Source organism: Hibiscus syriacus, unplaced genomic scaffold (genome assembly GCF_006381635.1).
Source record: "Hibiscus syriacus cultivar Baekdansim isolate YM2019G1 unplaced genomic scaffold, ASM638163v2 tig00008145_pilon, whole genome shotgun sequence".
In the NCBI taxonomy this organism is placed as follows: domain Eukaryota; kingdom Viridiplantae; phylum Streptophyta; class Magnoliopsida; order Malvales; family Malvaceae; genus Hibiscus; species Hibiscus syriacus.
Window position 1 is genome coordinate 663057 of NW_024062153.1, and position 15108 is coordinate 678164.

At 32.7% G+C, this 15108-nt stretch overlaps 1 protein-coding gene across 2 annotated transcripts; it reads right to left on the reverse strand.

The window, feature by feature from the left end:
- Nucleotides 1–582: 582 nt before the first annotated feature.
- LOC120202020 (ubiquitin carboxyl-terminal hydrolase 12-like) lies at nucleotides 583–12104 on the reverse strand. Of its 2 annotated transcripts, none has more exons than XM_039202506.1 (32): nucleotides 11949–12104; nucleotides 11614–11677; nucleotides 11291–11438; nucleotides 11022–11179; nucleotides 9617–9882; nucleotides 9311–9529; nucleotides 9124–9232; nucleotides 8933–9048; nucleotides 8543–8641; nucleotides 6958–7067; nucleotides 6610–6684; nucleotides 6051–6129; nucleotides 5808–5954; nucleotides 5615–5695; nucleotides 5367–5486; nucleotides 4751–4873; nucleotides 4287–4364; nucleotides 4134–4222; nucleotides 3947–4055; nucleotides 3788–3856; nucleotides 3608–3715; nucleotides 3001–3056; nucleotides 2732–2909; nucleotides 2547–2648; nucleotides 2382–2453; nucleotides 2046–2111; nucleotides 1843–1908; nucleotides 1550–1636; nucleotides 1329–1445; nucleotides 1137–1211; nucleotides 979–1062; nucleotides 583–877 (listed from the first exon to the last, which is right to left on the reverse strand). In XM_039202506.1, the coding sequence occupies exons 1-32, from the start codon at nucleotides 11976–11978 to the stop codon at nucleotides 836–838; spliced, it is 3342 nt and encodes a 1113-aa protein (XP_039058437.1). In that variant the 5' UTR covers nucleotides 11979–12104; the 3' UTR covers nucleotides 583–835. The 2 variants fall into 2 exon arrangements, with proteins under 2 accessions (XP_039058437.1, XP_039058436.1); XM_039202505.1 differs by having other exon boundaries at nucleotides 979–1068; nucleotides 3947–4051; nucleotides 4130–4222; nucleotides 11949–12103.
- Nucleotides 12105–15108: the final 3004 nt, after the last annotated feature.

The window sequence follows — 15108 nt, forward strand, 5'->3', positions numbered from 1 at the left end:
ATGGGCAGATTTCATATCAACAGTACAAATTTACAATTTTTTTTCGCGACATGAAAATTAGTCACTATAGGGAATGTAAACGTGAAACCTTTTTTCAGCAACTATTTGAATTTAGTTAAAGAAAAACAAATAAATCTTATATTCAACTCAATTCTCGCTTTCTTTTCTGTTTTTTTAACCAAAAAAAAAATTGTTGTTTGTCTAGAGCTATCAAATGAACTAAACTAGGGTATTTTTCTGCATCAGATAATTTACCAAGCCAGCTTTATTTTATTTCTTATTAGCATCGAGAAATATTAATCATAATTAAAATTCAAACATAAATACTAATAAAATCTTAAAACTAAGTCAAGTAGGAGTGTGAAAATCAAATTCAATTTTTACTGAATAATTAACCTTAAATCAAGATATGTTGAATAGTTAGATTTTTATTTTGAATTGGCTTTAAAAGTGATACTTGATTAAGCTCTAGTCTTCTCAATATTTCATATATATAGTAGTAAGGTCTACTACATTTCGTGTGCACTTAAATCCAAGAACTTGCCATAAACTCTGAGAGTGGGACATGAGAGGAAAAGAATGTCATCTGCAAACTATACCCGCTATTTGTATAGACGCTGTTAAAGAGTCTTCACATGTATTGCTAAATTACACTTGTAGACCTCCAAGCAGAAACCATACAATAGCTGTATTAAAACTCCCCAAAAAAACCATTATATCAAATCAAAGACATATCCCCTCAAATGTGTAAAAGTCCATACCTACAAAACAACGCTCATCGTTTGAAGAATCTCACCACTTCAACTACGATGCTAACGGATAACTACCTGTTCTATTAGTTGTATATTTTAACTGGTTTCTCAAATGTGTGACGATTCTGCAACAGTTGTGTGCAATACACAATTAGAACTCCAATATTGCAAAAATAAATAGAAAATTCGTTAATTTGCATGACATGTAAATGTACTTCTAACATACCTGATTTACATAAGCTCTCTTAGGACTGTTATCACAGTGCTCTAACCCAAGGTATTGCTCCCAGGCACCATAAACATCTCTTCTCTGAAGAGTACACGCAAATAAATACTTCTAACAAATAAATGCGAGGACAAAACACCAAGGAAACCAAGACAAACCTGAAAACGATTGAATAAAATGTCGGAGTCCTCTAGGTACTCTGGTCGCCCCGAAGGCAACAGTGCAAACTTCCACTAAACAAAGAGATGGTAAAGGCATCAGGAAAGGGACGTCAAACTGATTTGTTAGTGGGGAAAGATAAAAGGAAAGAAACGAATAGCATATGTAAGTAAAGATTTGCATAAAAATACCTTGGAGAACTCTTCCTCAGGAACCTGCAATTTCGCTTGAATCCGCACTTTAGCATCTGCCAGTGTTTCACCTTCATGAATGACCAAGAAAAAGGGCTCGCCAAAGTTCTGTACTTGCTGTTGAGAAAAGAGAAACAAAACAATAATTCTTAGAACATCCAAATTGTGTTAAATAAAATCATTACAAATGAATATTTGCTAATTCGTTCATAATTGGCTACCATCTGATTTGGGCCAGTCTCTTTGGTAAAGTGGTAAACATGGATCAACCTATCCTGGGGACCAAGATTCTTCTCTTCTTCCGGGATCTGAAATTTGATAAAATGAAAAAAGTTTATTATATTAATAGATGTTGCAAACATGCATAGTATATTATCAGAGATGCTGACTCCAGTTTTGACAAATCACTTCCAAAGTTATTCCCTTATAACTTTAATAAGAAAACAGTACAACATTGTCTAGCACTTTAGACATGAAATTTCAGCTTCAACAGAGTAGAAAAAGGAAAACTTGCCTCTTCAGCACGCAATGTCCAATACTGGTCATTTATGTTATCAATCTTTTCACTGGGCGAAAATATCTGATAAACACGGGATAGAATATGAGTCACATAAGAAAAGCATACACTTTCTCATTCCGAAAAGACATTTAAAATTCATTTGACTAAATTATATCTATAAACAATTGAAATTGCAACTAGAAATAACCAATATCAACCTTATAGATCTTGTGATGGAAGACTTCAAGCAGTCTAAGCTCTGCAGTTGGATGTGATAACTCTACCTGTTTGTAATCCAGTATTGATCAGCAAAACTGTTTATTCACTGTGAACTTAAAGTTCTGTGACAAGAACAAAGAAATACTACTAAAGATGAACTCCTCCGCTGGGAGATTATACATTAAGACACAATAACCTGAATATTTCAGTTAAATATTCATCAAATTCATGATAAGGGAATATGTACAAAATTCTAGTTGGTTCTCAAATGTGTATTCAAAAGATAATTAGTTTTTCTATAACAAAACTATAAAATAGAAGTAGCAAAAACTTACCTTTGTCTTAAGTTCATCAATTACATCTCCGACAGTGCTCTGTTTAGGCAATCTAATATTGTGAACTAGCACCTAAATATCAAATTAAACATTATTACAGAAAACCACATAAGAATAAGATGATCCTGAAAAAGGGAATTGTGAGGAGTAACTGGAGATATTTACTTCGTCTTTAGTAGCATGATAGAAAGCAACTTTCAGGTTCTTCAGACCTTGCAATTCTGGCAAAGGAATATCCAAAACTTCATAATACAAAATGTCAGATGTCTGTAAAGGAAAAAAAAATAATCAGTCAATATGTTTTGCATAAAAGGAACAAATACAGAAATATCCTATATCATATTGGCTACCTGGTTATAGTGGACCAACATATCTGACAGATGTTCTATGCCTCGGTATTTAATAGATTGAGGTTTAGGTTGTTGAGAGTAACAATTGTGAGATGTGAGCCTGAATTTGGATGGATCATCCACACCAAGTTTGCAAGCAACTCTTTCCACAACATCATCATAAGTATGTATCTTTGATCTTGCATGTTAGAGAGGAAACTTGACTATAAGTGTCTGACAACAATAATGGATAACTCTACAGAAGAGAAGTTTGTATTTGGGGTTCTTACAATTCTAAACAGAAGTCATCTTCCTTTGGTTTATCCAGAGATCGAAAACGAACAATCTAAGAACATCAAATCACAAGCAACTTAATTGATTTAAATCAATATCGCAAAAAACTGGACTAGACCTGATGAAAACAAGGGGAAATGCTTCTTCGGAGAGAAGAATCAAGAATGCGGCTGCTACAAAATCGATCTAAAACATTTTGCAAAATGGAAGCCATATTGTCAGGTTAAACTGCAGTTTCTAGTCTTCAACAAAGAATAATGATGATAGCTTTCTTATCAACCAACAGATTAAATTAACCATAAAAAATTCACAATCTGGACCTTATTTCCCTTTTAAGATCCCACAGTTATCATAAAAAAAAGACTTCATGTCAAGGAAAAGGATATTCTAGGAACTCGGTTTAGATACGTCTTTTGCTCTCGCTCACTATATTCTAAACTTTTATTAGTATTTCTATTACATCACATGAATGAGGACAGAGGGCATGCAGCCATAAATATGAACAATATCAGCCTTCCATAATAAAATCAGAAAACAAAAAACAGCAAAAGATCAATAGCAGATTCAGAAAGTTACCAGTGACAAGAGTTCAGGAAACTGTACCTGGCGGTTGTGCACATATTCCAGAAATGAAGGCACATATGGATACCGGCATGCTTCTACCTTTTCAACTGGAGACTTCTGAAAGCATATGATATCCCCATCTTCTATCTGCAAGTAAAGACACGATCACTGGAAACTTACATTAAAGAAAAGAAGTTGACATTCTAAAGCAAAATATACCTGACTAGAGCGGAATGAGCATCGCTTATCCAGGTGCTCACACATCACACAAGGCTCAAACTTTATTTCCTAAAAGTTGCAAAATTGTCAGGCAGGTGAAAGTGATTTAGAAAAATTATTTTCATGTGCATGCAAACACAGAGTTAAGCAGTAACAAACCTCGTACAGCTCTATTTCTTCATCAGGAGCGAAGTCAGCCATTTTATTTATCTTTGCTGTGTATTCTATAGGCTTACCAGAAAGTTTTACCATAAGCCTACCAACGTAACTGAAAAAGAATAAAATGCAAATCAGAAAGAATGAGGAAAAGACATGATATACAACATTAAAAGGAAAACTTAAATACCGTAATTCTCCTTTCATCGGGTCATAAAGCTTGAAGAAAAGCAGAATATCTTCCCTTGTTTTATCAGGTATAGGAAGAGGACGTAAATCCTGAAGTTAAACATGATAAGACAACAAACAAAAGTTACTATTTTAAAAACTTAACATAATATACCTGGTCGTGTTCAACTTCCAAGAATAGTTTTAATTCTGCATTCTGTGCCTTATTTGACACTTCCCTCAACTGTCCAACCTAAAATAACCAAACAAAAAGCATTAAACCACAGGATTAATCAAAGGCCAAAACTTTAGGACTCACCAACTACTGCATCCTATAACAGAGTCCCATTTATATAATTGAATGTCTTCTGCATAGAAATCCTATTATAGACTTCTCCAAATAAGTAATTTCTTAAAAAATAGTACTACTGATAAGGGAATAATGTGTGCTGTGATTTTAGTCATCATACGTTCTTTAAACTTAGGCCAAAAGAATTGAAAATCACATCTATATTTTATTCCCATGGAAAACCTCCCCTCTAGATTTCCCTTCTATTACATAGTTCAGAAAGTATATTACACATAACAGTGAAAGAGATTAGATGCAAAGAAGGAAGACTAAAAAGTGCAATTACTTACAGATTGAGCCTCCTCCTGAGGAGTTAATGGTCTATTTGGACGATATGTATGGTTCTGCCGCTTAGCCCAAATCCAAAAACGCTGATACTGAACTGGAATGCCAAACTCTTTGGCAGCTTCCTCCTGTGAACCAACTCAGAATTACACATTTAAGAAACTGAACTCAAATAATAAATTCCAGCTATATAAACGAAGTCATTTGTTTATTAGTATAGTAATTATTGCAATACTATATTTTAAAGGTGAAACTTTTTTTATTAACATCTTATTAAGTATTCCAACTAATAGTACCATTAAATTGCATCAGGTCAATATGACTAATATTCAAATGTCAAGCTCCACAGAAACTCCCCTAGCAACACCACTGTAACCATAACCTTTCAGAATAACTCAACTGTATATCAGAGTTCCATATGTGATTCAGAATATGCTGTTAGATGACTGGCGAAAGAAAAGAAAAAAAGTGAAGTTCAAGACAGACAATCAGAAGTATGATGCTAATTGCTAAGCGTTGATTACAAATTAACAATTAATAACATCACATATTTTGATTTAACTGCATTTTAAATACAATATCAATATACGAGTACAAGCAAATGAAAATTGTAAATGGTACCTTAAAAACATGGAAGGGGGTCTGCTTCTGAATGTGGAAACTCCTAACTTTGTCATGATCCACAAGATCAAAATAAATGTCCTTTCCAATCTGTTCTAGAAGATCTTCATCTCTTGCAACCTAAATGCATGAATGATATTCAATAATGCGATTATTAGAGGGGAAAAAGATATGAAAATGCCATAATCTTGATTGTAATATATAGATAGGTCCAAAAATGCATAATATTGATTGTAATAGATAGTTACCTTTATAATGGTATAAAGGTGGGCCTGTGCTTTATATTTCCTTTTCTCTTCCTTCTCTTCTTGTTCTTTCTTTAATCTTATCTGAGATCAGACATTGAATACATCAGTCTAAATCAACAAAGTATACATTAGAAAGAGCATAAAGTGAAAACTCAGATGTTTCTCGTCAGATTCATGTAAATAAAGAAATTACCCTCAAGTGTTCGGCAATGTCCTTCTCATCAACATTGCAAATTATTTTGTCCTTGTCACTTTCACGAATATAGACAAGCATGTATGCATTTGAGTATTTTGTAAATTTGAAAGGTGTGTTATTGAACCCAGGATTGGTAGGAGGCAACTGTCGAATATAATATAACAGAACACAACAAATAACTTTTACAAACTTTACAAGAAAACAGACGAGGCTTCTTGAAGTAGAATATAGATACCTTACCTCTTCCTCACCACCATACTGCTCTTCCAATGCCCTCTTCAGATCTTCTTTTGTTACCCGTTCATCATCAAATTTGTACCTAACAAAATGGAAAGATCTTTCAAAGGTTCCAACCTGTCTTTTACTCCATTTATGAACATGAACTAAAGCCAACATTAAATTGAAAAGTGCCCGAGAAGAAATCCAAATCATCTTTAGATATGATAACATAATCGACAATGAAAATCTACAATTAATACTCCATAAAAGGTATCATCTGAAGATAGTAATGATCTCATCAACTAAGATGTTCCATAGTTAAAACACAATTTAAAACATGTCTCACAAAACTTCATGGTACTGCTGTCATTCCAATGTTCACAGAAACGAAGCATTTAAATTCCAAAGCAAATGCAAAATAGAACACTAAAATGTAATAACAGAGGAAATGTGATCTTAAATTAATCACTTCAATTCTTAAAAATTCTTCTTATAGTTCAATAAGAAAATAGGAAAATATACAAGGCTAGTAAGATTGTAATCAATTTAGTCAACTATCAAGTCAAAATATTATGCTCACCACTGGTCAGAAAGAGTTGGCCTGATAAAAGCATAGTAATGTCCACCATGCACTCCTCCGCTATGAACTAAGACACTATAAGAGAAAAAGGGCATGGAAAACATAAGTTCCTCTAAGCATGGATAGTAAAGCAGGGACAAAACTAGTGCAGTTTCTTACCAACCTGCATAACTTAGAACAGAATAAAAGTGCAAGAAAACAGGACATGCAAAACAAAAGTTCCTCAAAACTAGGGTAGTAAAGCTGGGAAAAAACTAGTATTGTGCCGTACCAACTTGCATAACTTACTTACAGAATAAAGTGCGAGTTAGTGATACAAATTATAGAAAATCCTGAGGCAAGTAATACCTGTGAAGTGTGTAAAGGTTGCGAACAGTCCTATCAGCTTCAGGCGATAAGTACTTCCTGTTTTCTCTATCAAGGTCAAGTTGAAGAGGAAATTCATAGCGGTCATTTATCTACAAAATGAGATTAAATATTAAAACAAATAGCCAATGCTGACATGCATATTGCCTAAATTCACATTTAAAAAATAAAGCCTACTAATAGAAACAATTTCATTCCCACTGTTGAAACAATTTAAAGGATGCTTGCCACTCTCAAAGAGGAGAAAGACTAAAATATTCGTTAAGTGATGCTATACTACATCTGTTAACTATTAGGTTTCCTATGGTCTTCATATAAGTTGTGTATCTTTACTTATTACCAATTGGTTTTAGGTTGGATGCTTATCATGGTATCAAACCTTAGGTTTTCTTATGTTCTTACTGCATAAGCCTATGTGAGGTTGACAACCATTAGTGAGGTTGTCCACGTGTAGGCTCAGTGTTGCCAAGGGTGCACTCAAGGTGCTAGAGCCCTTATATTTCCTCAAGCGCAAGGCACAAAAACCCACTAGCCTGATTGAAGTAAAGCGTCATGTGTATGTGTAAAACATATAATAAATTCTATGGTGTGGTCTAGTTTATGTACAAAACATGCAATTTTTAAGTCAACATGCATGATTTCCTTATGGTCCACATCTAAAGTTGAATACTCAAATATTGAGTAGTGTGTGATACTTCCTTTTCTTACTAGTAAAGGTATATCTAGTGAAAAAGTGAAAATTAAATAAGTTAAGGAGAACTTCAATCGGGCAGGCTTTTCTCATGCCTATGACACGCCAAAAAAAAATGCACCTAGGTGCACCAGGCGTGTGCTGTTCAAATGGGCCTTACTCAAAAGGATCTGAGTTACATTTTCTGTCTAGTGATAAGGCACGGATGTGCCTACGGACATGTCTTGACAACATCATGAAGGCTCTATGAGCTACACTTCAGGGAAAGTGTTAAGTGGTATCAGCCATTAGGTTCCAAATGGTTATACATTAAATTGAGTCCCCCCATCTATTACAAATTGGATTTAGGTTGGATTCTTAACAATATTGATCACAGGAAACCAGGTTCATAAAAGTTAAATATTTGGCAAAAGATGAAACAAGATTGGATAGTAATACCATAGTCAACCACAGAAAGAAAAGATAGAACAGGCATCACCATAAATAGAAAATTGCGAAAGGAAATATAGCTATCTATATATTTTTCCCATCAATAGCAGCAATATGGTTGTAGCATGTCTTGATTTTACATAAAGAGAACAGTTAGTCAATATTTTGCGAAAACCTCACAATATGTTTAATCAATATTTAAGAAAGGAAATAGAAGGAATCTTGACAAGGAAATAATGTTTAACTGACAGAAAAGAATTTGAATTTGAATATATAACAGATTCGGTGCATCAGGGAAAGGAGTCATTAGAAGTGTTTTTCTCACATCACATAAGATATTCTGAATCCTTGGAATTATAAAATATACTAAAGAGAAAGTTAGAAAAAGTTAGAAAAGCAATTCAATTATTCAATGCACTTGACAATATACTGATTTTCAGCACTGACCTTCACCATCGTATCCCGCATAAAATCATATTCAAATCGCTTTAGCTGAAGTTGAAGAACAGGGGGAAAGTCGATAAACAAGACACCTTTCTTTGCATCCTGAAAAGAACAGAATTCCGAATATTAAGAAATGTCATTTGAAACAGATTAGCTTTGTTGTACCAGTGGAACGGTTATTATGTTGATTCCGATCAGTCAAACTCAAACCTTCAGTCCAGATTTCAAACTAAAAAATATATATTTGCAGATAAACTCTAGCCATAGAATAAATTTTCAAGCATGGCCTTGTCTATCATTCATTCTAACCCCTAAATGGTCCTTTATTGAAACAACATTTCCATCAAGTAAATTCTTATCACCTCCAAAAAAAAAACTAAAAGGGTAACTAACCTGTAAGCCATGCTCGTCAGCATGATACTTGTTGTCACCCTCAAGGCATTCGACTTCCACATAATTGTCAAAAGAAGCATAAACATCCCGATAGCCTTTCACATCAAGCTGAAGATCTGCCACACAAATTTCACATTCATTTTCTGAGTTCCAAACTAATATTGGTACACATATCAATAAAGAGTAAATACCATAATATGATTCCTTTCTTGTAGACTTGTAATCCACATTGATACATTCAATGTAATTCATATGATGACCCTCAAACAACTGCTGTATCGTCCCCTCTACAACAGTTCCCTGAAATTGAAAAGGGATGTAAACCATAACAAAATTTGTTATGCAAACACAAAAATAGAACTCAGCTAAGTTGAGAACCTTCATTTTATCTTCAAGCTTTTCACAGAGTACCCTGTTGAGCTCTTGAACATCATGTTGCATAAAAGAATCATATGTATCCCATCCAAAGGATTTGGTCAACTCCTTTGTTGAAACACTACTGTCATTATATTGAAGCTTATAAAATAAACGCTGCAGAGCCAAAGGAATACTTCCCACAGGCATGTCAATTTCAGTTGTTGGCATGTGGTATACAGCCTAAAATAGAAAATTAAAAATGAGACATTTCACTCCAACTCACATGTGCAAGCTGTACAGAAATGAAAAATGAGCAAAAGCCCACACCTTTCTGATGTACGGTATGTGGTATAGAGTCTGTAGGAGTGAGTTCATGTAACAAGTTGCTCCTTGGTTCTTAAGGCCAACATATCCAGTTTCTTTCTTTGAGTCATATGACCAATAATCCAGTATCTTACGAACAGCAACCTCAGCTTCAATAACAACAATATCATTCACAAGATATCCTCTACTAGGGTCATAAAGATCGCTGAGAGGCATAAATGATGTGAAACCCCAGTCACTCTCTCTTGCATTGAACTGGTGTTGGGTATCTGCAAACGAAAGTTAACAACATGGCATTAAATAAGTCCCACTGAACACCATGTTTCCATATAATAAGGATGAAAAGAAAGAATAAAAAAACTATCACAAAGGTTTCTTTATCCCTGGAACATATCAACTAATTAAACATCAGACTGCCTGCAATAAAACTAACAAAAATGATTTATCAAGAGGGGAAAAGGTCTAAAGCTTACTGTATCCTGGAAGGTTAGATTACCTTATCCTGGAACAAGTGATCAGCATTGAGCAATATTTCAATTTTATAACCCATTCATGCTAATTTTACTTTTAAAATTAATAATGTGATACTGTTTGTCAGTTTTGCAATATTACTGTCGCATAAAACAAGAAAGATAGGAATTTGTTGGTTGTTTAAAAATACAATTGGAACATAATACATATTTTCAACAAGATATAGAATAAAACAGTGATGATGAAAACTAAAATAGAAGCAAAAGCCGATCAAACAAGTTATCAATTTTGGAAAAATATTTCAATATGTTAAAAGCTTGCTGTGAAAAAAATCTAAATATAATTCAATGGAAGGTTGTAGAGATAGAATGCAAAAAAAGGATGTAGCTATCTTATTGAAAAGAGAAACAGATATGAGTACCAATAAATTTTCTTTATCATCAAAAGGAAGACCCTAATATCTTAAGCAATAGGATAGTTTTGAGCACCACAAATCAAAATCTTCCAAATTTTGGAATTTAATATATCTTACAAGAGGTTCTCCTCAACATCCTATTTCTTCTAGTAAACTCCTCTGAACATCCAAGTGAAATAAATTATAGATAAATAAATAAATAGATGAAATCAAAACTTGAATCTCTCATTATTATTCCTAATCCCCCAGCTAGAAAAAGAGCATAGTTGGAGCTGAAACAAGTTCAAAGGATAAACCATAATCTATTGTGAGAAGGCCATCAAATGAACACCATATATCAAAATACACAATCGAGCACAGATGACAACTGCAAGAAATGGATTCTTTGTAGGCAATGCAATAATCAATTGAATTGAAGCCTCTATATACTAGAATGAAAAGTATAGGGTTTTCCCAATTATGCTGTTTTCATAAAGTATTACTCAAGACAATGAGAGAAATTCAGTAATAGGAAGAATATACCCTTTCTTATTGAATATTTGTGATTGATTTGATTAACCACTGCCAAGCTAAATTGAGCATATCTACTCCAACCATACGGCAGTGAAGAAGAATCTGCAACATCTAAATACATTGACAAGTGATCGACGTTGTTTCCCTTTGGAAAAATTAGTATCCGCCTGCACAGAAGAATCAATGGCACATCCAAATATCAATCACATGACAATCTGCACCGGACGAAATCAAATATATAGTGATAATAACCAAACATCAAAAAAGGAACCCCTCACCATTTATAACCACCAACAACAAATATATCTAAATAGTGCTTCTTGGTGTTGAGCCTAGAAAAATTGTCAATTGTCCAAGTGAATTTCATTGATGGAGGCTCCTCCTCTTGCTGATTTTCAACTGTACTATTTGGCTCGATTTGAGCAACTAAATTAATCAAAATTAACAAATGAACAAAAAATGTCAAAACCCTAACAACCAAAATAATAAAATTATTATAAAAGATTAAACCACATCATCATTGCAGGGGGGGTTCAACCTGATTTTATCAAATAAATAATATAAATTAGAGCATATTTAAAACAAAACAAAAAAGGTAAACCTTCCATTGGCTGAGGTCCTTCGACTATATCCGAAGGCGGCACGAGCATCTCTTCATCTTGTTGCTGTTTCAAAATCCAAACTTCAAAACAATCAAAACTCTGATAAACCAAAATCTAGCCTAAACTCTGCCAAACAAGCCCTAATTACCGTACACTAAATGTATTAAGAAAAGCAAAACCAAATCCACGAAGTTCACGTCTAATGAATCACTTCTCAATTTAGAAACAAATAAAATTTAAAAAAAAAAGAGGATTAAGCAACTCCACAAGTAAAACAAATAAAGAAATTGTAAAGCATTCATTGAGAGCAAAGAGATGCAAGAGAGGTACATACATCTAACGGCGTAGTAGTCATCATAGTCATGCGGGTGAAGATGGAATTGAACCGTCCGATCAGAAATCGGAGAGAAAAAAAAAAGAGAGGAAAACAATGAATAAAAAATAAATAATGAAGGGAAAGGGGAAGGAGAAGAAGCGCGCAGTGCAAAGCAAAGCGAGTTCGATCTTAAGAGCAAAGCGAGTTTGAGAGTCCAAAATATCTGAAAAACAATTCAAGCGTATAACAAAAACATAAATTAATAATTAATAGGGTAAACTCAATAAATGGTCACTCATGTTTGAGTAAATTTCTTTTTCTCCACTAATATTTCAAAATTAATGATTTGATCATTGATAATATCGATTTATAATAAATTGGTCATTCGACGTTAACCGTCGTTACTATAGGTCATAGAATGATGATGCGGAACATTAAGGTCTCGTTTGATGTGACTTTCTTAAAGCACTTTTAGTTAAAAAGTCTATTTTGATCTCAAAATCAATACCAAACTGGTAAAAAATAAAAAAAAATATGGTAGAAATGGTAGTTTCAAACTAATCACAAAAGCTAGGATTTTTAGGTTTTTCACTTTCAACGTCGAGTTTGGAAGCAAATTATAATTTTACTCTTACTAATGTGTGGATCTCACTCAATTATATATTTATATTTTATTTTAATAATTTAATATAAACATCCTTAAAAAATGATTTATTACTAAATAATTTATTTTAAATACTTAAAAGTAAATAAAATTCATGGTTTATATTTTAAAATATTAATAGTGAGTTATTATAAAATATATTTTATATGTCATAGTATTAATAAGTGTAAATATAATTTAACTTTTATATTTTAAATTTACAATATAATGTCTATAATGAACATTTTTTCAAACTCACTTTTAACAACAATCCTAAACACTTAAATTTTAAACAGTACTTTTAAAAGTTCTTTTCTGCCGTACTTTTAAAATTTACTTTTCAAAAGCCCTGTCAAACTAACTATAATTGATTGACATGACAAGTATGCTACCACACAAGATGACCTTTTAACTCCCTCTATATTAATTGGAAACTTCTGTTGTACGGCGCCTAAAAACGGCTAAAAATGGCGTGACCGGTTAAAGAAGTGATCGGTTATGTTATATCATTTAACCAGAAATATTATCAAGCACAATAACATATTAGGTAGTGTTTATATAATGTAATAAGTAGCGCTTATATAATAAAATATGCATTTAACTGGAAATATTATCAAGTACAATAACATATTAGATAGTGCTTATATAATGTAATAGGTAGCGCTTATATTGACCTATTTTCTCATAAAATCGGTAAATTTCAACTGGTTACATTGTAAATTGACCTATTACATTATAATTATCGGTTTCGCTGTTTTTGGGATCGATACAATTTTAAATGTATCGACACTTTATGCGTCCTATTTTGTCATTTTGAGATTGGTTTTGTCATATTTTTAGCTGTTATATTGTTATGGATCGATACATTTTCATAAAGTGTCGACACTTTTTAGGCGCTATAACTTCTTCTCTTTTAAATTTCAAAAGTGTCGATACTTATATTAAAGTATCGACACTTTCAACATATTCGGTAGCGCTTTACCGGTTTTGTCATTTTGAGACCGGTTTTGTCATATTTTTAGCTGTTATATTGTTATGGAGCGATACATTTTCATAAAGTGTCGACACTTTTTAGGCGCTATAACTTCTTCTCTTTTAAATTTCAAAAGTGTTGATACTTATATTAAATTATCGATACTTTCAACATATATAATATCTTTTTACCGGTTTTGTCATTTTTGAGACATGTTTTATCATATTTTACCTGTTATATTGTTATGGATTGATACATTTTTAAAAGTATCAACACTTTATAGGCGCTATAACTTCTTCTCTTTTAAATTCCAAAAGTGTCGATACTTATATTAAAGTATCGACACTTTGAACATATCCGGTAGTTATTTACATGTTTTGTCATTTTGAGACTGGTTTTGTCATATTTTTAGCTGTTATATTGTTATGGATCGATATATTTTCATAAAGTGTCGACACTTTTTAGGCGCTATAACTTCTTCTATTTTAAATTCGGAAAGTGTCGATACTTATATTAAATTATCGACACTTTCAACATATCCGTTAGCGTTTTACCGGTTTTGTCATTTCGATACCGGTTTTGTCATATTTTTACCTGTAATATTGCTATGGAGCGATACATTTTTCATTTGTATCGACACAAATCGACAACCTTAGTTTGCCAGTTGCCAAATATTTTAATATTTCTTCATGATTTAGACCTACTACATTATTATTACTCAATATTTCTAGTAGCGCTAAACCGAATTTGTTAAATATATTATAATGTATCCGGTAACGCCGTATAGTAGCCCTATATTAGCCCGCCTTTCCTGATACAATCCCATAGTAAGTCAAAAGACCCATTCTCTATAAACATGATCACTCCATTTTGGATTCAAGTTACAAATTTTTTTATTGAAGAATATATTCTCCTTCTTGTTGAATAAAATTGATTCCACCATAGCTGATCTGGATTTTGTTCTTTTGTAAGTATTTTTTTTCGATAATCTCCTAATAATAAATTAATTTCTTCGTTGGAGATTAACACCACGTAATAATCAAAAATCAATTCAGGTCCACTTGTGAAATTATCTGAGTATAGATCCTAATAAACATCAACGAGTTTGCCTTCAACTTCAAACGATTATTCCCCTTTTGCTCCAAAAATATAAAGGTTTGAGCTTGATCTTATAATTGTGAGCTCAACTTCAAACATCAAATTGTGAAATAAATAAGGATAAATAGATAATTTTGTTTAAAAATGTTTTTAAAAAAGTTAGAAGCTATTTTTTTTTAGAATTTTAGACCTCATTTGGTGTGGCTTTCTAAAAAGCAATTTCAGCTAAAAAAACTCGTTTTGGTCGTAAAATCAATATCAAATGGGTAAAAATGAGGGGAAAATTATAGTGGGAATGATGGTTTCAAACCAATGACAAAAGCTAGGGTTTGTAGCTTTTTCATATTCAATTTTGTGTTTGGGAGCAAATTATAATTTTACACTTATTAATGCATAGGCTTCACTCAATTATGTATTTACATGTGTTGGGTTATGGGGTCCAGTGATCACCCTTAGGGATTTTA

What these genes read in the sequence shown, in the direction of transcription:
- LOC120202020 (XM_039202505.1), bottom strand. Translation starts at nt 11,978, where the DNA reads ATGACTATGATGACTACTACGCCGTTAGAT. An exon ending in AGTATGGTGGTGAGGAAGAG is followed by an intron (nt 5,955 to 6,050) that starts GTAAGGTATCTA and finishes TATATTCGACAG; the next exon opens with TTGCCTCCTACCAATCCTGG. An exon ending in CTGAGGAAGAGTTCTCCAAG is followed by an intron (nt 1,212 to 1,328) that starts GTATTTTTATGC and finishes CTCTTTGTTTAG; the next exon opens with TGGAAGTTTGCACTGTTGCC.